General features: G+C 47.3%; 8 protein-coding genes across 13 annotated transcripts; 3 read left to right on the forward strand and 5 right to left on the reverse strand.

Annotated features, from left to right (window-relative positions):
* Window positions 1–451: 451 nt before the first annotated feature.
* LOC108094696 (arginine/serine-rich coiled-coil protein 2) lies at window positions 452–4,734 on the reverse strand. Of its 2 annotated transcripts, XM_017195427.2 has the most exons (4): window positions 4,576–4,734; window positions 4,013–4,276; window positions 1,966–2,148; window positions 452–1,889 (listed from the first exon to the last, which is right to left on the reverse strand). In XM_017195427.2, exons 1-4 carry the CDS (start codon window positions 4,636–4,638, stop codon window positions 705–707), a joined length of 1,695 nt encoding a protein of 564 aa, XP_017050916.1. In that variant the 5' UTR covers window positions 4,639–4,734; the 3' UTR covers window positions 452–704. The 2 variants fall into 2 exon arrangements, with proteins under 2 accessions (XP_017050916.1, XP_017050917.1); XM_017195428.2 differs by lacking the exons at window positions 4,013–4,276; window positions 4,576–4,734 and adding an exon at window positions 2,385–2,677.
* Window positions 4,735–5,354: 620 nt separating this feature from the next.
* LOC108094724 lies at window positions 5,355–9,418 on the reverse strand. Of its 5 annotated transcripts, XM_017195468.2 has the most exons (6): window positions 9,276–9,418; window positions 9,156–9,216; window positions 7,558–7,782; window positions 6,284–7,479; window positions 5,995–6,120; window positions 5,355–5,740 (listed from the first exon to the last, which is right to left on the reverse strand). In XM_017195468.2, exons 1-6 carry the CDS (start codon window positions 9,345–9,347, stop codon window positions 5,525–5,527), a joined length of 1,896 nt encoding a protein of 631 aa, XP_017050957.1. In that variant the 5' UTR covers window positions 9,348–9,418; the 3' UTR covers window positions 5,355–5,524. The 5 variants fall into 5 exon arrangements, with proteins under 5 accessions (XP_017050957.1, XP_017050956.1, XP_017050955.1 ...); XM_017195467.2 differs by having other exon boundaries at window positions 6,284–7,764; XM_017195466.2 differs by having other exon boundaries at window positions 6,284–7,782.
* Window positions 9,419–10,068: 650 nt separating this feature from the next.
* On the forward strand, window positions 10,069–12,776 carry LOC108094618 (DNA-dependent metalloprotease SPRTN). Its single transcript, XM_017195300.2, has 4 exons — window positions 10,069–10,260; window positions 10,322–10,453; window positions 10,559–10,915; window positions 11,003–12,776. Exons 1-4 carry the CDS (start codon window positions 10,162–10,164, stop codon window positions 12,647–12,649), a joined length of 2,235 nt encoding a protein of 744 aa, XP_017050789.1. The 5' UTR covers window positions 10,069–10,161; the 3' UTR covers window positions 12,650–12,776.
* LOC108094621 (UDP-N-acetylglucosamine transferase subunit ALG14 homolog) lies at window positions 12,687–13,398 on the reverse strand. Its single transcript, XM_017195304.2, has one exon. It carries the CDS (start codon window positions 13,316–13,318, stop codon window positions 12,758–12,760), a length of 561 nt encoding a protein of 186 aa, XP_017050793.1. The 5' UTR covers window positions 13,319–13,398; the 3' UTR covers window positions 12,687–12,757.
* A 212-nt stretch (window positions 13,399–13,610) lies between these two features.
* LOC108094617 lies at window positions 13,611–17,394 on the forward strand. The gene is made up of 6 exons (XM_017195299.2): window positions 13,611–13,834; window positions 13,887–14,360; window positions 14,429–15,058; window positions 15,114–15,610; window positions 15,664–17,177; window positions 17,242–17,394. The coding sequence occupies exons 1-6, from the start codon at window positions 13,760–13,762 to the stop codon at window positions 17,283–17,285; spliced, it is 3,234 nt and encodes a 1,077-aa protein (XP_017050788.1). The 5' UTR covers window positions 13,611–13,759; the 3' UTR covers window positions 17,286–17,394.
* LOC108094623 lies at window positions 17,206–17,800 on the reverse strand. The gene has a single exon (XM_017195306.2). The coding sequence runs from the start codon at window positions 17,752–17,754 to the stop codon at window positions 17,395–17,397; it is 360 nt and encodes a 119-aa protein (XP_017050795.1). The 5' UTR covers window positions 17,755–17,800; the 3' UTR covers window positions 17,206–17,394.
* Window positions 17,801–17,851: 51 nt separating this feature from the next.
* On the forward strand, window positions 17,852–18,984 carry LOC108094622. The gene is made up of 2 exons (XM_017195305.1): window positions 17,852–18,414; window positions 18,488–18,984. Exons 1-2 carry the CDS (start codon window positions 18,298–18,300, stop codon window positions 18,908–18,910), a joined length of 540 nt encoding a protein of 179 aa, XP_017050794.1. The 5' UTR covers window positions 17,852–18,297; the 3' UTR covers window positions 18,911–18,984.
* LOC108094620 (glycolipid transfer protein) lies at window positions 18,915–20,166 on the reverse strand. Its single transcript, XM_017195303.2, has 4 exons — window positions 20,040–20,166; window positions 19,912–19,967; window positions 19,249–19,506; window positions 18,915–19,186 (listed from the first exon to the last, which is right to left on the reverse strand). Exons 1-4 carry the CDS (start codon window positions 20,164–20,166, stop codon window positions 19,019–19,021), a joined length of 609 nt encoding a protein of 202 aa, XP_017050792.1. The 3' UTR covers window positions 18,915–19,018.
* Between the last annotated feature and the right edge of the window lie 681 nt (window positions 20,167–20,847).

Genomic DNA, 20,847 nt, shown 5'->3' on the forward strand with positions numbered 1-20,847 from the left:
TATGCTGCAAAAGGTTTTAACTGTTTTCCTTTTTACCTACCTTTTTGTTTGGCAGGTATGCCTTAATACTAATGTGTTAAACTTGTCAAGTTGACTCTTTTCGAACTTTAGTTCTGTACTTTAACGATTATAAGCCGAGTTAATCAGAAATACTTATCCTATAAAAATTGACAACTTTGGAAAGTATGGAGTAAGGACTATTCGAAGAAGGTAAATAAATGAATTGTCTACCAATCTACATTCAACTGCTGTCCAGGGATTAAATGCACCAAGTTGAGCTTTCCAAGATAATTCAAATTACGTTAAAACAATCCACGCAGGTCCCTTGTTCTTCCTCCCTCCTCCGCCATTTCCACCAACCATTACCAAGGTGGACAAAAGCAATCCGTAGGATAGAACTAATGAATAACTTCATTGGGGATGCCATCTTAAAAATAATTAAATATATCCATTACTTGACGGAAGTCAAAGCAATTGTTTGCTTCATTTATTCGTTTCTTAGGAGAAAGCCACGCCACTTGACAAATTCGGTTGCAACGTTTATTTGAAATCAAAAACATTTGCTCAACACAAACAAAAAGTGGTTGAGGGGAAACTTCTTGACATGACTAATGAGTTGAGTGAGTGGCATGGTATTTACAGCCTGGTTGCGATCGCCCTCGTCGTCCGCGTCCTCGTCCTCGTCCTGGGGCGCCTTTCGCTCTCTAAAAGGTGCGCGGCTGGGAGCCAAAGCCAAGTCCCACGCCCCGCATCGTATGGGTGGCGGCTCGCGCCATCTCGTACTGCTGCTCCATGTTGGAGAACATGCGCTGTCGCTGCTGCACATCCGTGGGTACCTTCGTTCCGCCCGCCGATGCTGCCGATGCTCCTCCTCCGCCGCCGCCTCCGGCTCCTCCGCCCTCGCCGGCGGCCGCACTTCCGTTGCTAGCCTCTGCTTCGGTGGCCTCGCCTCCATCGCCGGACGAGCCCGCATTCTTGATGCCCATCAGCCGCATAAACTTGGAGGCCACCTTGCCATCGGAGTCCTGGGAGAAGTGCGCATTGCCCCACTTGTTCGCCGAGTCCTCGCTCTTCTTCGATCCCCACAGCAGCTTGCGCTTCTGCTGCTGCTCCGCATAGCGATTGGCGTTGATGATGCCCGGATTGTAGTAGCTGGGCAGCTGGATGTGTTCTAGGGCTGCGGGTGCTGCCACCGCCGGTGTGCTCAGTTCCAGGGACATCAGCGAGGGTATCTTGGGTGCGTAGTTGGGCGTGGGAAGAAGACCTCCCCCTCCCCCTCCTCCTCCTCCTGCACCACCTCCACTTCCTACTCCTCCTCCGCCGGATGAGGCTGCTGCCATCGCTGCGGCCGCTGCATTGGCGGCCACCAGAGCGGCCGCCGCAGCCGCTGCTGCTGCTGATCCCGATCCCGATCCGGAAGATCCTCCCCCGCTGCTTGCTCCTTTGCCCAGCAGCAGATGGGCTCCGGCAGCTGCTCCGCCGCGCAGTGGCAGCGAGTGCTCTTCCTTTGGAGATCTGGAGCGGCTGCTGGAGTCGCGTTCGCGGTACTTGCGCGACTGCTGCGACTGCTGGCGGCGACGGCTGGGCGGCGTGCCGGTGGGTGTGCGGGAACGGGATCGCGAGTCGCGGCGACGACGACTTCGACCGTCGTCGTAGGAGCGACGACCGGCCGGATTCAGGCCTGCAGCGGCGACTGACGAGGAGGACGACGAGTTGTTGTGATGATGGTGATGGCGCTCCTTGCCACCGCCGTGGTGGCGACCGCTCTTCTCCGAACGCCTGCGCTCCCGATCCTTGTCCCGATCCCGATGCTCCCTGTCGCGCTCCCGGTCGCGTTCCCGCTCCCTATGGCTGTTGCCGTCTTTGGTACGATGGTGGCGATGGTCGCCCTGAAATGAAACACAAATAAAAGATATTTATATCCAATTAATTGAAATATCATGCAGGTGTTAGGGGCTCACTCACCTTGCTGTGATCCTTGTCGCGTCCTTTGTCCCGACTGCGGTCCATGTCGCGTTTCTCGCGCTCGCGATCCTTGTCCCTTTCCCGCTCGCGTTCCCTGTCCCGGTCCCGTTCGCGATCTCTGTCCCTTTCCCGGTCCTTGTCTTTCTCCCGCTCCTGGCGGTGGCGAAAGCCGGTCTGCGAGTCCTGCAACGGGATAAAGCAACCCACCGAGGAGCATTACATTAGAGCGAACCAACAAAACGGCGCTGGCGACTAGGAGTCTAGGTCTAGATGCTAAATGCTGGATACTAGATGCTAGATGCTAGAAATGTAAGAGGATGGGCTGTGGCCGCCAGCCGAAGGTCCTTTCCGGGGTAATCCTGTATCCTAGATTGCTTAGAGAGGTGTTAAGTTCTATTTGATCGCTTTTTTATACTCACTTTCGTGCGGCTTGAGCTTCTCTCTCGCTCTCTCTTTTTCTCTCTTTCTCACTCTTTCGCTCTCTATCGCTTTCTCGCTAGCTTTCGCGCCACCAGTGAGTGTGTGTGTGTGTGTGCGCGGGCGAGAGTGTGGTGAGTGTGTCCTGAAAATCGATTCAGGACACTCGCCAACCAACACAGCCACTGAGATCGCACACAAGCCTAGCCTCTACAAATCTGAGCGATTGTTTCGATTGTCGCATTATCGAAGTAGCTATTTGGTTATCGAGCGATTACTACGATCGCGGGGTTTCGTCAATGGTCGTAGGTCAGGATTTTCTTTTTAATTTGATTCTTAATTTCGAGAATGGTTTTTTCATTTTGGTTTTCAGTTTTGTTTTGGTTTGGTTTGGTTTGGTTCGGTTTCGTTTCGTTTACGTAACAACAATGATAATAAAATGGTAGAGTTTAGTCATTTAAATATTAATTGGCATATAAAGTTTTTAAACTTAACTAAGCGGGCCAAACAACAACAAAGTGTGTGATCGCAAGCAGACCGACAGAAACAGAAATTTTGTTTTGGTTTTTTTTTTTTTTTGCTTCATAACAAGCTGGCAGTGGCTAAATTTACACAATTTCTTTTTTGGAAGGGGGAGGGTTGGAGCGCATGTCGCCGATCGGGCAGATCGATTTAGGGACGTACATATATTCACATTTTCAGAAGGGTGCAGCTGTTCACAGAATAATAGCACCGAAAGTTATGTCTATTAAACACTTAATCCAATCAAATCAGTTCTGCATTTCATTAAAATAGCAAGCCCCTATCTTCTTGCTAAATAATTTGGTTTTCTAATTTTGGATACCTTACTCACTAGCCCTTACCATTCTTATTTAAATTATTTGTCTTTCTTCACAGTAAGCCAACATTTATAGGGATTAGTTCATAAGAATGTGTCTTCTTCAACCTATTTAAGTACATATGTTATAAATGTATAATTTATTGTAGCTAATCGTTTATCTACTATAAAAATGATATCACAAAGCCACCGCATTTATTGTAATCATTTAATGGGAAAGAAACGCCTGTTAATCTTTTAATAATTGGAATACAACCCAATAAAAATTATATTATAATTGAAAATCTTATGTTAAAAAGCACCATAAAGCGTTAGCTTGAAAATTATAAAACTTTCTCTAGTTCTCCAACAGAAACATTTTTTTAACTTGTAATCTACTGTATAGCGAATAAAATGCCCCCACTGCTAATATTTTGAACACACCTGTTAGGTGTTTGTCAAGTCAGAACATCAAGAGGGACTTGGCTTTGATTTTAAGAGCACCCATGAAAAAGAATGTCCTGCAGGCATGTCCTCAATTCGTTTTGAGCTTTAGAGCATAGAAATTGAGAACAAGGCTGCATTATTGATTTGATGTGATAATCTGGTGGTGCTAATATTCTGCCCGCCATTGTAAGTTGGCACTGCTAGCAGCGCAGTCGGCGTTGAAGTCGCCGTTGGCGGCTGCAGAAGGAAACATAGCACATGGCAGATCCGCATCCGCTCCAACCCAGACACTTATAGTGCGTATATATATATATAAATATAGGATATACAAACTATATATCGATTGGTACAACAGCAATTCTTTACCTCATCAATGCTCCTGTGATTCTGCTGCTGCGACGTCGGCAGCGGAGGAGTGTGGTGGCGTCGCCGCGGTTTCTCCCTCTCTCGCTCCCGTTCCCGCGGACTGTTGTTGTTGCTGCTGCGGCTCTCTCTGCCGGCCTCAACGTCGCCGTCGCTGCTCCCATTATTGTTGTTATTATGGTTCTTCTGCTTTAGGAAGTTGACGGTTGTTTTTGCATGCTGATGCTGTCGCTGCTGCGCATGCAGTTGTTGTTGTTGTTGTGGTGCCTAGGGGAATTTTGTAACTATTCAGAAACAGCAAATTCGCATTATTTTACTAAAGCACTAGGATACTTGAACTAAATTAAAGGGGGGCGATTTTCTGGGGTGGTGGGATCAGTTATCTATATTTCAACGCCTTGCACATACACGCATACGCACACATACACACACACGCAAGGGCAAAATGAAGACAGAAAAAAAAAGGAAAAATGATGATAGAAGAAATGTGTACACAAAATGCGCCCTGGCGTTGATTTTGATTAAGTCTTCAGCTGCTTCCGGCGTGGCAGCGTTGCTATATTTACCCGTATCTGGTAACCAGGATCGTCCAAATCGTCCTCGCTGCTGTAATTCACCAGGGCCTCCATTGGTTTGCGCCGAAAAAACCCAATTTACAGGGACCGAGTGCGTCAAAAAAAAGTAATCAATTGCTGGTTAGAGGTGGAGAAATGTTACCATCGATGAATCCATTTTCAGAAAATCGATGGCTTATCGGTTCCTTAATTTAATAACAGTGGTTGGAGTCTTAACTTGATGAAAAAGAAACTACGGAACTAGGGATGGAAATAACGGTGTTATCGTTTGAATTTAAATCGAAGCTTTTTGAACGTTTTCAAATTTTCAAATATCGTTTTCTTAATTCAAATTTCTCAAGCAAAGCAGCAAAACTTTAATTTTGAGTAAAAGAAAATAGACTCCACAGTTTTAGTTCTTGTTTTACATCTGGCATATACGTAAATCTTAATTTTGCAACTTCGTTTTTAACACCCAACAAAAAAGTAAGAGTGCAAAAATATTACACCACCCGACTAGTTTAAATTCAAAAGAAAATTGGTTATAGTTTTTTATAGTATTAAGTTTTATTTTTAAATAATAATGGGGCTAAAAGTATTTTGATTTATTTATAATTAATTCTTTGTTTCATATATTATGTTTATCACATTTTAATGATTACGAGCCCGATGCCGAAAATATTTTTTGGCACTTAAATTGGTTAGGCGAGTGGACGGCAAAGCTTCGTAGGTGCTACTAAACTACTATTAATAACTACCCTTAATATTCATGGTTAATCATTTTATTTCGTTATTTGAAAAAAAAAATGTGTGCATGCTTTTTAAATGCAACTTCGACTCTGGATTAGTGACATTCTACTTTAAAGTATATGGCATGAAATGTGTGTTAAACGTGTGTGCTTTGAAAATGAGTTGAGTGTTCCTCATTTTGATGTCCAGGTCCATTATTCTTTTCATTTATTTACTTCTTGCTCTTTTTTTTCGGCAGAGCAAGCGGTGGAAAGTTCGTTACGTTTAAGCTGAGGTCGTCGAGCTTCGAGGCGAGTGGTTCACTGGAGCCAGTGGCATTCGACGGACCATTAGCACCACTGGCACCACCAGCACCGCTGACCTTGCCGGTGGTGACAACTGCCGCCAAGGAGCCCTCCAGCTTCAGGATTATGCTGGCCGTTGCCTTCTGCAAGACAGAACAGAAAGCTTTTACTTACAGATCAACACAAACCCTGATTTGTTTACTACGTTTGCTATTAGAAAATACTACAAATGTTGTTAGTAAACTATAGCTTCTATCTTTTATACACTGGTACACCTAAGCGAAAATCACTTCACCGAAAAGAAAAGAGAAATGGTAACAACAACTGCACATATTCGGTTCATCAGGAAAACTTACGGATCACCTAATTTACTCGAACCTTTAGCAGCGGCACTTGCCTTGTGGGTGCCGACAGCTTTCCCAGGACCAGTAGACCCTCCAAGTCCAGACAATCCAGGGCCAAATCCCCCCTGGCGAGATGCCTTCCTTCCTCCACCAGCCTCCAGTTTCCATGTGCGAATTGGCTGTGGACAAAAGGGGAATTAGCTTGCTTGGTTAACAAATTGTTTCGCTTAAAAGTTGGGAATTTGACTTTGGAAACATTAGTAACAGTCAACTTGTTTTGGGTTAGTTGTAAGCCTCTGCATAAGTTTTGAAAGTATTACCTGCAAACAATGGAATATTCACCTGCTGTTGTGCCTGGCGAATCGGATTGAAGTTGACCACGGGCTTCTGCCAGCCGGCGAGCTGGAGAGCAGCCGAGTAGTATTGGGGATACTGGAAGTGGTACCAGGGATACTGGTACTGGTACTGGTACTGGTACTGGACCTGCGGATAGACGGGCCACTGCGGGATCGTCCGCTGGGGAACGCGCTGGTCGTACTGGTAGAACCGCCTGCCCATCTCCGACTCGAAGAAGTGCTCGCCGTAGATGGCGTACAGTTGGGCGGCGTGCAGCAGATCCGGGTCCACGTTCGCCGGAAATGGCTCCATCTGGGCCACGTAGTTGATGTAGTTGGCATCGTCCCAGACGTCGCCGTTGGTGATGAGGCGCTGGCGCCACCACGGCTGCCAATTGGCGGGCTGTTGGACACAGAAGGCCGTGGGTTGTCCGTACTCGGGAGTGAAGACATTGAAAACGGCCGGCGAGAACATATATCCGTTGAGGTAGAAGAACGGATTGGCGATGGGATATATCCTTTGTGGCAGCGCAGCCTGAGGCAACTGAATGCCATTGGAGTCCGGATGGATCCTCGGTTCCTTGAGGTTCAGTGTCCGGTTCAGCTGATGGCGATCGACACTCCAAATGGTCTTGGGCGGTCCAAAGGGGTTTTCGTCCTTGGCATCGGGGGCGTCCCACAGATAACTAACGCTCTTGACGCTCTCCACGAGTTTGGTGACCCGTTTACGTAACTCCCGCCTGGACAAGAGCATCTCGTAGCCAATGGGCTTCAGGCCCGGGCCCTCCTCGGGTTCATCCTCGTCGGACTCCTCGGGCACATCGCCACAGGTGTGGTTCATGGGGTTGGTCCAGGGCAAAGGGTTGGGATAGCCAGTGCCCCCCGAATCGCCCTTGTCCTCAATCATCAGCGGCCCAAAGTCACAGGCGGAAAAGTAGCTCTCCTCCATGTCGGAGAACATCGAGGAGCTGGAATCGTTGTGGTTGTCGCACAGAACGGAGGTGCGTGTGGGCGCCTCCTCTTGGCCAGGCACCCACAGATCGGATGGCAGATCGAGATCGAGATCGAGATGCTCCTGCTTCAGCTCCCTGGTGATCGACAGGCAGGAACTGAAGACGTCCGTCTCGGAGGAGCTGGACGACAATGGCTTCTTCGGCAACAATTTCTTTGGCCATGGCTTCTTCGGCAACTTGTCGGCTTTCCCTGTGGGCAGTTTCGAGAACTCAGCATCTATGAAGTTACACAAGGTGGGTGTGTGTGCGTTTTGGTAGTGATAGTAACCCAAGGGCGGACGCGGCAGCTTCTCCTCCATGTAGCCGGACGTGTTGCTCTCCTCGCTCGTGAAGCTGCTGCTCTTGGTGGATCCCCGCGAGTATCCATTGGCCATCAGGCTCCTCGGACTGCCATTGCCATTGCCATTGCCATTGCTATTGCTGTTGCTCTGGCTCGACTTGTCCTTCGGCATGGAGGACTGCGGAGGCCGTTTATCTGCGGGCGAAAAAGTGTCTAAGTCCGAGCATTAAAAACAGAAAAGTAAACTAATAGAGGTTACTCCATATTTTCACACAGCCATTCCTGAAAAACAATGACGAATGTCTCTGAAGAGAAGAACAAAATATATTTATGTTTAACAAGTGTTTTTTCGAAAAACGTGAAGTTCTTCATTTGCATTTTAAAAAAATATATACATATTTTCTTCTCTGAGTGCAGCATTGAACGGATATAAAAACAAGGCAGATCAAAGTTCCAGTTCTGTCCTGACTTTTTATCAGATTTGCAATTTAATAACTAAAATGGAAGAGAGAGAGAGAGAAGTTTTGTCGTTTTTAAATTTTTATCGTTTCAAAAACCAATTCATGTTTAAATTAATGGCTCTTATTTTTAGTAATTCTAGGTGAACAACAGGGTAAACAAACAAATTATTTTGATTTACTAAAAAATGGCTTATAAGTATTAATGTTAGTTCATTCTTATTCTAAATTGTTTTTTTACCAAACTTTTTTATGTACATACAGGATAAATAAAAAAGAAGAATTATTTTTAAAGAAGAGTGCGGGATTTCAAAGGGTATAAAGGCATAAAAAAAAGGTATAATATTGCAAACCGGAAAAAATGAAAGGGTAAAAAGCATACAATAACTGATATCTAAACTCGTGCTCTGATTTTCAAGGCTAAAATACGTATGTATGGATGGGGTTTCTAAAAGAAAGGGCAAATAAACCAAAATGGTGATCGAAATCCTTTTTCGAGAATGAAAAAAATGTGTGTCTCTAGAAGAAAAAAGAAAGAAACCAAAATGGCGAACGAAAGAAGAAGCAATTTGTAAACATCTTTTGCATCCCAAATTTTGGAAAAAGAAAGGAACACAGTTATTTTTTTAATCTCTTATAGAGTTATCACATTTACACTTTTTTTAACATAGTCATTTTATTTTTAATCGCTTTTATTGCTTCGCTTCCTGCAGGTGAAATCAAAAAAGCTCCGCAAATGTAAATGAATCCGACCCGACATTTTCTTTTTTTTTGCATTCTTGTTCAAACATGGCTTACCAACACTCACATGCAAATAGGAAAATTAGAGCGGGATGGCTAGAGGATGAGGCAGATAGAGCACAATGCAACCGGGAAAAATTGGAAAGAACTCTGTCCGTTTTCTTTAAGGTTTTCTACGGGGAATTTGGGGAGATATGCCAAAGGCAAACAATCCAGAGGGAGTAAATGAAAGGAGTTGTGCGGGCTTGCATTTTAATGGTCAGCAAAACGATCTCCCCCATGCAAATTCCCCCAGTGTTATATTCCCGCGATTTGTTTATATATTCGCGGGCTTTGTTTATGACGCCGGACAGACGAGCTATTTGGCGAAGATAATTGATGACTTACCGGCCGGTGGATTTGGTTGTTTAATGTACCCCTCCCTAGGCTGAATTTTCGTAGTTGTCACCTAATTAAAGAAAAACCAAATGAGCGAACCGAAAATGGCGAGGAGCAATTACTTTATACTTTTTGGTGTTCACTATGCCTCTGACCGGCCCTCTTGCGTTTCTTCTGGCGCTTGCTCATGTACTTTATCATTTTTTTTTTATTTGAGGCTTAGCAGGTTATCACTTTACCGGTCGACTCCTTTCCGGAAACGGAATTGAACGTTAAAAATGTCGGCTTTTTGAGTGATGTGCAATTATAGGACAATGCAGCATCGATACTAGGATATCCTGATATCGATGCTTTTTTTTACGAGCTTAGACACTCTTCTCCCCTCCCTAAATCCTCGTTAAATTTGGGTGGCCACCCATTAGATCCTGCGTTTTCAAATTCGTTATCGCCCACTGAACAATTAAACTTGTCGCGCATGCGCAAAAAAATCAATTCGAAGAAGCGGATTTCAAATGAAAACAGAAAAGGTGCAATAAGAGATGGACCTTAGGCGATTAATTTGTAAAACCAAAACTAAAAATCTTTAAAAATTAAAATTCTGTTTTATGGGCTTAAAACGCTTAAAGTATGTCCAACTTTTTGTTGTTGGCAGTTTTTTTTAGTTCCTATTCATTTGAATCCGCATGCTTAACCCCTTAACCTCTTATTTATACCACCTTGTCGTTATTAAATTCCAAATACAGATTTAATTTAAATACATTATACAACGTTTATTTATTTGAAAAATGTAATATTGAGCTTTTTTTAACAATTATAAATTATTGCACTATAAAAACATAGTCAAATATCGCATCGTACTTCCAAATATCGGTTCCTGTCCCTACTTGAAAATATCCCTTTTTTTTCTCATGAGGTTGGCCACATTAAGCGCAAAAAGCGCGAATTCTAAAGAATTTTTGCAATTATTTGCAAATTCTGTCTTTGAGAGCCACAATATATCAACAAAGTGTCCACTATGTCGGATGCAGAAGATCTCCTCTACGCCATGATGCTGGACAAGCAGCTGAATGGGGAGTCGAATCTAAATAATTCCAACGCAGAAGTTGACCCCCAGGTAAGTAGAAATTGCTGCGCAGAAAACGGGGAATTCCTAACGCTGGCAATGTAAATTTCAGTCAGACTACGAGCTGGCCGTTAAAATCCAGGCCCTTATGGATGCGGAGAATGAGCCAGTCCAGGAAACGGCCAGGGACAGTGATTTGGACACTAGTTTACAGTTTGTGTACCCCTCAAATAACCCGAAATCGGTGAGTGGAAATGGAGGCTTAGAGTTTTCCTTTAGACCAACTTCCTTTATAAGAACTCACTTATTTTAACAACTCGACATTGTCGATATCGAATCATTATTTCAGAGCACAATGAATAACAATAAGACTGTAATAAAAGCCGCTGCTGCTAAAAAACAGCAGCCAAAGACCGCCATTCAGGCCAGCCATGATGATTTTCTCAACCAGACCGTGAACCTGGTCCATCCGCAGTGGGAGCTGGTCGATCCAACTCCGGACATTTACTCAATGTTTTTGCGCTTTGATGAGAAGTTCTTCCAGCAGCGCCTGGGAGCAGTTGCCCTCGAATGGAGCAAGCGCATGTACTCGTGCGCTGGAATCTGCTACCAGAGAGGCTCTGCGTACTTCAAGGAGGTCACCATCCGGCTCAGTGAGCCACTACTCAAGCTGCGTCCACGCAAGGATCTCGTGGAGACACTGCTGGTGAGCTGATCAGCTTACTTAATTATTTATATACGCAGTAATCCATTGATGGTATAACATAAACATCTAAAATATTTTTCATGCCAGCACGAGATGATCCACGCTTATTGCTTTGTACTTAACATTCGCGAGGGTAACGGGGGCCACGGCCCCAATTTCAAGCGCATCATGGAGACGATCAACAAGGTGGCCGGCACCAACATCACCGTGTACCACTCCTTCCACGACGAGGTTGCCGCCTATCGCACGCACATCTGGCGCTGCACAGGCATCTGCCAGAATCGCACGCCATTCCAGGGCTATGTGAAGCGCACCAGCAACCGGGCACCCGGACCCAACGACCAGTGGTGGGCCAAGCACCAGCGCGAGTGCGGAGGCACCTTTATGAAGGTGGGCGAACCGCAGACCGCCAAGATAAAAGCACCAAAACCGGTTAAGCCGCCGCCGAAGCCTAGCCAAGATCAACAGGACTTATACGAATGGCTGAACAAGAAACCGATCCCACCGGCGGACAAGAAAGCGGCAATCGATACCGCTTTACTGGGCAACCTGGTAAGCGCTGTGCCGCCGACCTCATATCCGGGCCTCTCGTCCAAACCATTTGTCAGGCCGGAGAAACCGGCTGCAGCCAAAAAGCGTGGCTCCAATGTCGTTGGCTTCGCTGATCTTTGCAGCAGTGACGATGACAACGAACCTGCCGGAGGACGACAGACTCCACGGGCTAACGCTGAGATGAACGGGCCGGGATACAGTCTCAATGGCGGGAATCCGAATGCAGATGTAAAGATTAATGAATCGGATCTCCGTAAGATTCGTCTAAAGCGATTCGGCCAGACTAACACCTCGCAAGAACCGAGTAAGCCGGAGGTGGTGCCAGCCAGAAAGAGACGTCGCCCATCCGCAGACGACGAAATCGTTACCTGGGAGTCATACGACGATGATGTGTGGATCCAAAATACATCCGTTCCCACTGTAAACCTGGATGACGATGGAAGCGAGTCGGAGGAAGTCATGGTGCCGGGGCCTAAGACGCGCATGAGCCAGCAGCAGCGCACCATGAACATCAAACGCGAGGTGATGGAGGAGGAATCGAGCTATACTGAAGACGACATCCTTTTCATTGACGACGAATACAATGACAATGAGGCGGACAACGATATAAGCCTCACTGCTGCCACCGAGTTGGCCGACCAGTCCATCATCGATGATCTCTTTGGGGAAGACACCCTGTTGAAGGAGTTCCAGCGCGAGAACGCCGCCATGCCCACTTGCTCGAATTACTCTAATTGTGTGGACAACGACATCGTCTCCTGTCCGATTTGCTTTGAGAAGATGAAGCGTACTCAGCTGGCCAATCACTTCGAGGGCTGCAGCATTACGGTTCGCGTGGAGCCGCCATCTTTTAGCCGCAAGGGCACTTCGAAGAACCCAGCAAAGAAGCCCGGCGGCTCGAAACCATCCACTTCCCGCGGCTCCAAGCCACAGAGTCGCGATTCACAACAACAATTTCTCCGCAACGCCGGTTACACCGATGAGGAGATTGCCGAGTTAAACCTGAACTCCTCCAATGATTCCGTGGTCGCAGTGGAGTCGAGCGAGGATGAGCTTACTCCTCGTCAGCGCCGCCAGCGCAACCTGTTTAAGCAGACCGTGGGGTGCCCGAAATGCGGCCAGGAGCTGATGGGCCACCAGCTGGAGGCGCACCGCTCCGTTTGCACCAAGAACCGTCGCTAAGCATACAGCTAATACCGCTAAAGCAACAATGAAGCTATCCATATTTATGTACCACTGAATGTACTTTTTTTTTTCATTTGTTAACGATCTGTGAATAAAACTATTATATTACAAGATGCGGCCAAAATACCGAAGGTTTTTTCTATTTGCGTAGCGTGTGGCGAGCGATGGCCAGTGGACCACGAAGAGATCGGCCAGCGGCAGGAGCAGGCGACCACTCAAGGACAGCGTCTCCACGCGACAGAAGCTCTCCACAAACACAATCCTTGAGTTCGAGGGCAGGCGCCCGAGGAGGCGCCAGAAGTAGGCTGCGTAGCAGAAGGGCACACAGGTGCCGGGGCCGTTGCACAGAATCAGCTGCGGGCGATCCCGCCACACAAGGTAGCAGCTGAAGAGGAGCGCCCACAAGGTAGTGAAGATGCTGGTCAACCAGGATTGACCCACGCTGCGACTGCGCGGCACCCTCAGCACTTCTGCTTGGGATGCCTGTGGAATAGTCTGCCGAAACTGGCGCTCCGAGGTGGCATCACTGCTGGCCAGGATTAAGCGAATAGGATGGTACTTCTTCGCCTGCTGGACGTCTTCCTGCTGCAGCAGCGCCTGAGTCAGTTTGCACATTTCTGCCGTGTGGCCGCCGGAGCCCAGAATTACGTAGATAGGGTTAGTCATGATGATCCTTTCCAGAAATCTAATTCAAATCAATAAGCTGATAAAGGTTGTTTACATTTGATTTCAATATCTATTTATCGATTGTTAACCAGCTGTTGGAACTAGTTCCCAAGTGACCGCCGTACCATTTGTTTATTATTTCAGTTTAAGGCAAAAAACCATGCCATCATAATAACTTTTTTGGATCTATATTCCACGCTTATACCCAAAATCATTGCATTACTCTCAATATAAATACAAAAACCCGAGCTAAAACTTTATTTTAAAAGGTGTAAGTTAAGTAGTGCTATCGATGACAAATTCGATAGGCATCCCCGCTGAACGGTTTTTGTTGTTGCTGCCAAATAGGGCGCCATTTGTTAATAATTTTGTTTTTGTTTAAAAAACAAGGACAAGTTTGTGAATTTTGGGGGCAGTGGTGAACCGTTGGGAATTGCAGGTATGACCGGAGCCGATTTCAACGCCCGTTTGGCGGACAATGTGCAGAAACTGGTCAGGAATCTGTCCGGTCCGGAGGTGAGTTTAAAAAACAAAAATGTACTTTAATTCAACTCATGTTTTGTAACAGGCTAGCCAACAGGATTTGCGCAAGCGGGAGCGGACGGCATGGGAGCAGCTGCGTCGGTATCACTTTACGAGCACCAATCACTTCGAGGTGAGACGCATCATGAACGATCTGGTGGAGCGTTTCCGGGTGGAGGGTATGTCCTCGTTCGGAGAAACCCTAATGGAGCTGGCCAACAAGGTGCTGGCAATACCGGGACATCGCGGGATGGGCCAGCCGGACATGGAGTGGTCGCTGCTCGACTTTCTGCTCGCCATGACTAACGAACCGGTGCAGAACATCCGGCGCGATCGGGAGCTAATGACCCGGCGCCGGTTGCGCGGAATCAGCGACGTTAAGGAGGCAGAGATGACGGAAAAGCGGGCTGCAGAAGCCTGGATCCCGCCCAATTCGGTGGAAGCGGAGGTGGACTGGGTGGCGCTGCTAAGCGAGGATTTCCTGGAACCACCAGACATGGATAGTTCGGACAGCTTAAGTGTGAGCAGCTTGGGAATTATATAAATGCCTATACATCCAAATGACATATGTATCTTTCTTTTATAAAGGACTGGTCGGACGAATCGGATAATGACTCAACCAGCACTTTGCATCCTGAAGAGAATATGGGCACCTCGCTGGCCCTGCCCGAAATGGCCCATGTTTATGAGCAGGCAATGCAGGTGGCCGTTCCAAATAGAAATGGCAACGGCAATACCAAGTATCTGCCGCCCGAATGTGCCGTCAGCGAAACTGCCAGCGACGTCTTCCGCATCACCCAGCCGCAGGTGCTCAACCTGAACGGTTTTAGCTCTAAGCTGAAAAAGAGCAAGCTGCTTCAGTTACCGGCTCTCCAACCCCCGGCCGCCACCACCGAATTGCAGACCAGTGATCGAAATACGGATGTTCTTCAGCGGACAATCCATAATCATTGGTGGCGCGAAGACGTTAAGGTCTTTGCCCTGCCTGCAGAAGCGGATCCGTTGGCCAACTTTGCCGTGAGCTACGTGCAGTTTTTGAACCACAGTAGCCGCGGTCTTTTGAATCTACCGCTACCGAAAACCGTCACGGAGTCCTGTCTCGTCAGGGAAATCCTGCTCATGTTTGTGCGTCCGGAAAGCTGTTGTTTTTTCGAACTCAACAGTCCTGAGCGTCGCATTCTTGTCCGCCCTAATGTCAGCATTTGCACAGTGTCAGCGGTAAGGATGCAAAAAAGTCTTGTTAATCTCCCGTTTACTCAATTGCGGCTTTCAGCGTGCATTGAAACGCTTTCTGGAATATGATGTGGTGCCCGCGCTGGAGGATATGATGGAGCTGCGACGCATCATCGATGCCTACACACTGGCCTTTGATGGCAGCGTAACCGGCACCTTGGAGTGCTTTGCCTACGGCTTGAGGGATCTTGTCCGACCAATTAGCCAGCTACTCATCGCTTTCGAGGAGCGTGTCGTTAGGGAGCCCGCTAAGAGTACGCTGGTCCACTTTGTGTTTGAGTTCAGGCCACACTTTCGCCAGCTGAAGTTGCTGCGCAGCCTGGCCAAAGATGCCATCCTGGAACGAGGTCCTCCACACCTGCGTAGCGCCTACTTGCTATCCAGACTATATAACCACACAAAGCCGCAGGTGCTGCACCAGAAACTAGCGACAGCCCTGCTCTTGGTGTCCCTCAAGCGCTACTGCAACATCATCGACTCCTGGTGGCGCAGGGCCACGCTGGAGGATCGCCTGAACGAGTTTATAGTGGAGAGATGGTAATGCTTTACCTATTCGATAAGCTAACTTAATAATCATACTGCTTTCGAAGGGTCGAGGAGGACACCGAGCGAAGCGGCTATGTGCGCAAGCGTTGCGTGAGTTCGAGCGAAGGTTCTGAGGCCGTGGAGATATTCAAAAAGCTTCACGAGTGCCCCTTTTACCAGCTCCTGCTGAAGCACGCTTTGGAGTCGGGTGAAACGCAGGATCTGCTGGCCAACGTTAATTTACTTGGCGATATGCTGGCCAACAACAACGAAAGCCAGCCGCGCTCACTCTACGAGGAGCTGACCGCCCAACTCTTCGCCCAGCTAAGAATCTACTGCAGCAACGTTCCGACGGACGAGGAAGCTCAACCGGAGGGGAAAAAAGATCTGCGTAGGGCGTCCGACGAACAGTTGGTGAAGAACGCGCAAGGCATTCACAATCTTGATCTAATGGCCATATTTACGCGACCGGCGAGGGAAAGGATTTTGGAGCGACAACGCCACAGCGAGAACAAAACGCCAATGCAAGTGATGGAGGTTTTCCGGCGCTTGGAGCAATCCACTTGCCTGCAGCTGAAGGACGAGCTGCCGGAGGCTCTGCGCAAGCTTCTGCAAAGGAGGCAGTGTCTGGCGAACGAGTACGCGATGCGAGCTTATTGCGTGGACTTGCAACTTGGCGAGGTGTCGCGATTCCTGCGGCACACAATGATGCTGGAGGCGTACTATCTGCTCCTGCCCTTCTACACCGCACTCTTCACACGCATCGAAAAGAGCGAGGACTGGGCGCAGAATTCGCGGCTTAATGCCAAACTCTACGAGGTGCTGTTCCCGCACTACGCCCATTTGGCCGATAACCTTCAGTTGAAGGTGATATCCAAGGTGGCCTGCGTCTCAAACAAGGTTCACGAGGCAGTGGACGCCCTGGAACTGTACTACGACCTGCCAGTGGCCATGCAGCGCGTTGTCACACCGAAACACATGCAGGGCTACAATTCGGTGTGGCGACTCATGTTGAAGGTGAAGTGGGCCGTCTGGAAGCTGGAGAACCTTGTCTTTCTGCGTCGCCTCGAGGGAAATCCGTACGCGCCCTTGGACCTGCTCGGCCTAACGATTCGCCGGCTGGAGATCCTGCGCTTTTGGATGATTTACGTGATCAACAGCCTGCACACACACATCATGCAGGTCGTGGGCCAGCAGTTTGAGCTCCAGATTGGCCAGTGCCAAAACATCCGGGAGTTGAGGACCCAGCACGACGAGCATGTGTTGCTGCTAAGGACCCACTGCTTGCTGACCGACGAGTTCACAGCCTTTCGCAACGCCCTCGATCAGCTCTTCCACTTGGTATTCGTGCTGGACATGGAGTGGACCTGCTGCACCTGCTATCTGGGCGACAACGATGCCCTCAGCCTGGATGTCAGCCAATCGGAGAACGGCGATGCCGAAAACGAGTCGAACGGTCGGGGTCTGGAGTACCTGGCCCTTAACCAGGTGGTGGAGATCGAGATGACATACATACGGTGCCATCAAACGCTCGCCGAGATTCTCAATTCGCTGGTTTACAAGCACGACTACGGTTTCCGTAAGTTAATTAGTTGTATTGCAGATGATTTTGCTGTTTAATTTTAATCTCTTTATATTTGCAGTGACCGCGTTGGAAGTGGCATTCAACACGAGTGTGCCCTATTAAATCTGAATCTCCTGAAAGGATTGTTAGCCATTGCCATACGAATCATTACCATTGATCGAATATTCCCATACCCAAAGTTAATTGAATAAAACCTTTTGTTGAAACCTGACTAGAATTCCTCCTCGCTGTCCGGAAAGGGCTCTATGATCGGTTTCGCTGTGGTGGTCACCTCGTGGAGGGTGGGTCGCTGAATGAACGGCTGGCAGATGATCTCGCACAGGCGGGCGTTGGCAAAAACCGTGCGATGCGGAAAGCAGCGTCCGTTGACGTGCTCACATCTCCGATAGCCACTGCTCCGATTGAAGACGTACTGTTCGGAGCAGGGCGAGCAGTTCGTCTGGCCTACCATCCGCGTCCGGAGGCACTGGAAGCGGCGCTCACTGTTGCTGATGCCCAGGGACACCTGCCAGATGGCGCCGGCCACTACGATAACCAACAAGCTGCACCACCGCACTCGTTGCTCCTGCATGTTTTGTTAAATTCCAACCTTCGCAAGGGTGACTCTCATTCGATTAGCTTCGCGCTGTTTAATGTTCGATTTCGTCATGGTTCTGCGAATTAATACGCTTTGAATATGGTTTAAAGCTGAGAGTTCCACAAAAATATTTTGCAGATAGAGATTTTCAGCAGTGGGATGTATTATATTTATTATACATTCCCTATTTAAATATTTCGTTTTTAATTTGTAGGAATTTTTTAAAATAGGCATAACCTTATAGAACTGTCATTTATTTGTAAATGTTTTGAAATTGTCAAAATATTTGTAGAATTTTAAATTTAGTAGAAAAAAACTGAACTTTTCTTGTGCGACTAACGGAATCTTTTCGAGTGATAGAGCAGCCAGCTTGAGTCCTGCATCTACCAGGATTTACCGGGACTCGCAGCACTTGACTTTGACAGCTGGTTACGTTGCCTCGACAACCAACGAAAAACAACAAATTAAACTGGCTAAAGAAAGGCTCCATCGCCAGCACAAACTACACTTGGACACCCAAAAGATTCTAGCCAAAAAATGACATACTCAGTATCGCCACACCGGGCGAATCTAGTGCTCCAAATGTTGCTCCAGGCCAATACCTATGTGTCCGTGGCGTGGGCCATGAGCTACCTGATCCACATGCTCATCCGGGTGAGTCTACACTTGGGAGTTCTCTCTAGATAATTCCACAATAAACTGTTTTCCATCTGAAAAACCGTTTTAGTTGCATCACCTATGGAACTGGGAGGGCCTTTCCATAGTGGTGGCCTACATTTTGGCTGTGTCCGCTGAATCCGCACGCTTGTACGCCGGCTACTCGGTGAACCTGTGCTCGGGAGCCACCGCCATGTGGCTGCTGCTCACGGTAACGCCCTGCATCCTGCTGCCCTCCATGGTCTTCCTTCGCCTTTCCTCCGCTGGTCGTGGTTTGTGGCTCCGTATAATTACAAACGCCGTTTTTGCACTAATAGGCTTGGAGATAATCGTTTGCCTGTTCCACTTTGTTATCTACAAGCCAGGCGCAAAGATGCCAGCGTCCTCCGAAGAGGAAGAACTGCCGGAGGATCATCAGTCTGTTGTCGGTTCGCCCACTTCCGCCTCCAGCGAGCAAAGGCGACGAGTGCGACGCTCCCCGGAATCAAAGTGATGTGTAGAGTAGGACTCTGAGGTTTACTTGAACATTGGCATAAATAATAAAGTAGGATAAGCGATTTAAGCTAAGCTAAGCTAAGGAACGGCTACGGATCCCCGACGATCACACCTTCTTGGCATCGTCCAGATTGTGCGCCTTCAGCAGGGCGTCAATGGAGTCCAAATGGGCGCGCATTGTGGGCAGAAAGCTGGTCAGCACTTCGATATTCTCCTCCTGGGCAGCTCCCTGGCCCAGCAATTGGCTGCGCGTTGGCACCCAGCTGTAGATTATCTGCAAGGCCATTGGAGTTTAAGTGTGTTACAGAAAGAGAGTGCGTGTGTGTATGAACCCACCTTGATTGTGCTCTGGACAATGAAGCCGTGGTAGGGCTTCAGTGTGCGCTCGTAGGCGTCCTGCAGGTGCTGCTTCAGTGCCTCCTTGGCCTGGGTGTCGTTGTAGATGTTCTCGAAGAAGGTGCAAATCAGCTGGAGGCCGCGCTTCAGCCAGAGCAACGCGTTCGCCGCAAAGTCGTCCACGTTCACGTTCAGCACAATCAGATCCTCCAGATATTGGTACTTCAGCACATCCGCGCCGTAGGCTTTTGTCAGTTTCTGAGGAAATGAAGTTGTATAAATAAATCATTTAATGATAGAAGAAATCTTTGTCTTTAAAAACTTTGAAAATGAAATGATCTTTTCAAACAACTTAAACATATATTTGATAAATAAAATTGTCTCTGTCTGATTCATTGAAGTTTCCTTGTCTTTAAAGTAAATTATAGCAATTTTAAATATTTAACAAAGCTAAAATGGAGGTTAAAATATAAGTTGTATGGAAAGACAATCTTAGATAATGGTTAAATCTACAACAATTCAAAATACTTTAGCGAAAAGAACTATAAGGTAAGGAAAGTTTAAATAACTTTAAAAAAGATCAGTCTTTGTACTACTAAAATATCTATTTAAGGCCTAATGGAATGTCTATTATCTTAGACCTGAAGTTCGAACTCAGCTTACGTTTATGTTTCCGTTCATGTCGTTTATCACGGGTGTAAAGAGTTTGCCGAAGCTCTCTGGAAAATGTAAAACCACAGAGTTAAAGTTATATGAGCGCATTCAAATCGATTGGGTGGGTGCGTTATCACCTATGACGGTTACTATCTCCTTGGAGGCGGCGAGGAAGGCCTGTGTCTCCAGCTTATCAGTGGTTTTTTCCGGAAATCCCTTCAGCGCCTTGAACTGAATTCGCGCGGCTCCCTCGCTGGCTGTCATCCTGATATTGATCCCGAAAATGCGACTGCTGGCGAAGCGCTCCAACCGAAGACTGACCGCAAGTCTGCAACTGAAGGTGCGAAAAATGCTGAATCAATAGTTCTTTCAAATACAAATTTTCGGAGCGTTTATCTTATCGGTCGTACAATTTGTATTTCAATTGTCAGTATCGAACAATGTTCGCCGTCGTCACTGCGATAATGGAGAGTGAAATACAAGTGGCATGGGGCTTAGGTTGCTCGGCTTGCTCCCGAGATTCAGGGGAGCCAGCCGGAGAGGAGAGCTTTAACCCATTTGACACAGCACCGCCAAACACACAAAACAAGCTGCTGTCTTGGCTCCGAGAGCCACTAAGCGAAAGAGCGCTCGATCTGATAGAACTAACGCAACAGCAGTTGACGCAAAAACCTGATTCGATCGCAGCTTCTCTATGGAAAGAGTCCATTGACTTTGAGACATGAGCTTTCTGCTTCAGAAAAAATAACTATGATAGCAGCAGCTGATATTTTTCAGGATTTTTATCTCGAAAGGTTTTTTTAAACATGTTGGATATTTCTAATAATTTCTATAAATGTCAGTTCAGAGTGTTAAATAAGGTGACTAACAAATTGACAACCTTCGAATCAATTTTGTTCACAAACCACTAAATCCAAATCCATTACTTTTCCAATTTTAATCCGA

The sequence above is a fragment of the Drosophila ficusphila genome, unplaced genomic scaffold (assembly GCF_018152265.1).
Source record: "Drosophila ficusphila isolate 14025-0441.05 unplaced genomic scaffold, ASM1815226v1 contig_198, whole genome shotgun sequence".
NCBI lineage: Eukaryota > Metazoa > Arthropoda > Insecta > Diptera > Drosophilidae > Drosophila > Drosophila ficusphila.

Excerpts from the sequence above, each read along its gene's own strand:
- LOC108094696 (XM_017195427.2), bottom strand. The coding sequence starts at position 4,638 with ATGGAGGCCCTGGTGAATTACAGCAGCGAGGACGATTTGGACGATCCT. Across the intron at positions 4,277-4,575 it reads ATCCTGGTTACCAGATACGG|GCACCACAACAACAACAACA; the intron begins GTAAATATAGCA and ends AAATTCCCCTAG. Across the intron at positions 1,890-1,965 it reads GCGACAAGGATCACAGCAAG|GGCGACCATCGCCACCATCG; the intron begins GTGAGTGAGCCC and ends GTTTCATTTCAG.
- LOC108094724 (XM_017195466.2), bottom strand. The coding sequence starts at position 9,347 with ATGATAAAGTACATGAGCAAGCGCCAGAAGAAACGCAAGAGGGCCGGT. Across the intron at positions 9,217-9,275 it reads GGCATAGTGAACACCAAAAA|GTGACAACTACGAAAATTCA; the intron begins GTATAAAGTAAT and ends TTCTTTAATTAG. Across the intron at positions 5,741-5,994 it reads AAGCTGTCGGCACCCACAAG|AAGGCAACGGCCAGCATAAT; the intron begins GCAAGTGCCGCT and ends TCTGTCTTGCAG.
- LOC108094618 (XM_017195300.2), top strand. The coding sequence starts at position 10,162 with ATGTCGGATGCAGAAGATCTCCTCTACGCCATGATGCTGGACAAGCAG. Across the intron at positions 10,261-10,321 it reads ACGCAGAAGTTGACCCCCAG|TCAGACTACGAGCTGGCCGT; the intron begins GTAAGTAGAAAT and ends TGTAAATTTCAG. Across the intron at positions 10,454-10,558 it reads CCTCAAATAACCCGAAATCG|AGCACAATGAATAACAATAA; the intron begins GTGAGTGGAAAT and ends TCATTATTTCAG.
- LOC108094621 (XM_017195304.2), bottom strand. The coding sequence starts at position 13,318 with ATGACTAACCCTATCTACGTAATTCTGGGCTCCGGCGGCCACACGGCA.
- LOC108094617 (XM_017195299.2), top strand. The coding sequence starts at position 13,760 with ATGACCGGAGCCGATTTCAACGCCCGTTTGGCGGACAATGTGCAGAAA. Across the intron at positions 14,361-14,428 it reads ATAGTTCGGACAGCTTAAGT|GACTGGTCGGACGAATCGGA; the intron begins GTGAGCAGCTTG and ends TCTTTTATAAAG. Across the intron at positions 15,611-15,663 it reads GAGTTTATAGTGGAGAGATG|GGTCGAGGAGGACACCGAGC; the intron begins GTAATGCTTTAC and ends CTGCTTTCGAAG.
- LOC108094623 (XM_017195306.2), bottom strand. The coding sequence starts at position 17,754 with ATGCAGGAGCAACGAGTGCGGTGGTGCAGCTTGTTGGTTATCGTAGTG.
- LOC108094622 (XM_017195305.1), top strand. The coding sequence starts at position 18,298 with ATGACATACTCAGTATCGCCACACCGGGCGAATCTAGTGCTCCAAATG. Across the intron at positions 18,415-18,487 it reads TGATCCACATGCTCATCCGG|TTGCATCACCTATGGAACTG; the intron begins GTGAGTCTACAC and ends AAACCGTTTTAG.
- LOC108094620 (XM_017195303.2), bottom strand. The coding sequence starts at position 20,166 with ATGACAGCCAGCGAGGGAGCCGCGCGAATTCAGTTCAAGGCGCTGAAG. Across the intron at positions 19,968-20,039 it reads GGAGATAGTAACCGTCATAG|AGAGCTTCGGCAAACTCTTT; the intron begins GTGATAACGCAC and ends TACATTTTCCAG. Across the intron at positions 19,507-19,911 it reads ACATGAACGGAAACATAAAC|AAACTGACAAAAGCCTACGG; the intron begins GTAAGCTGAGTT and ends TCATTTCCTCAG.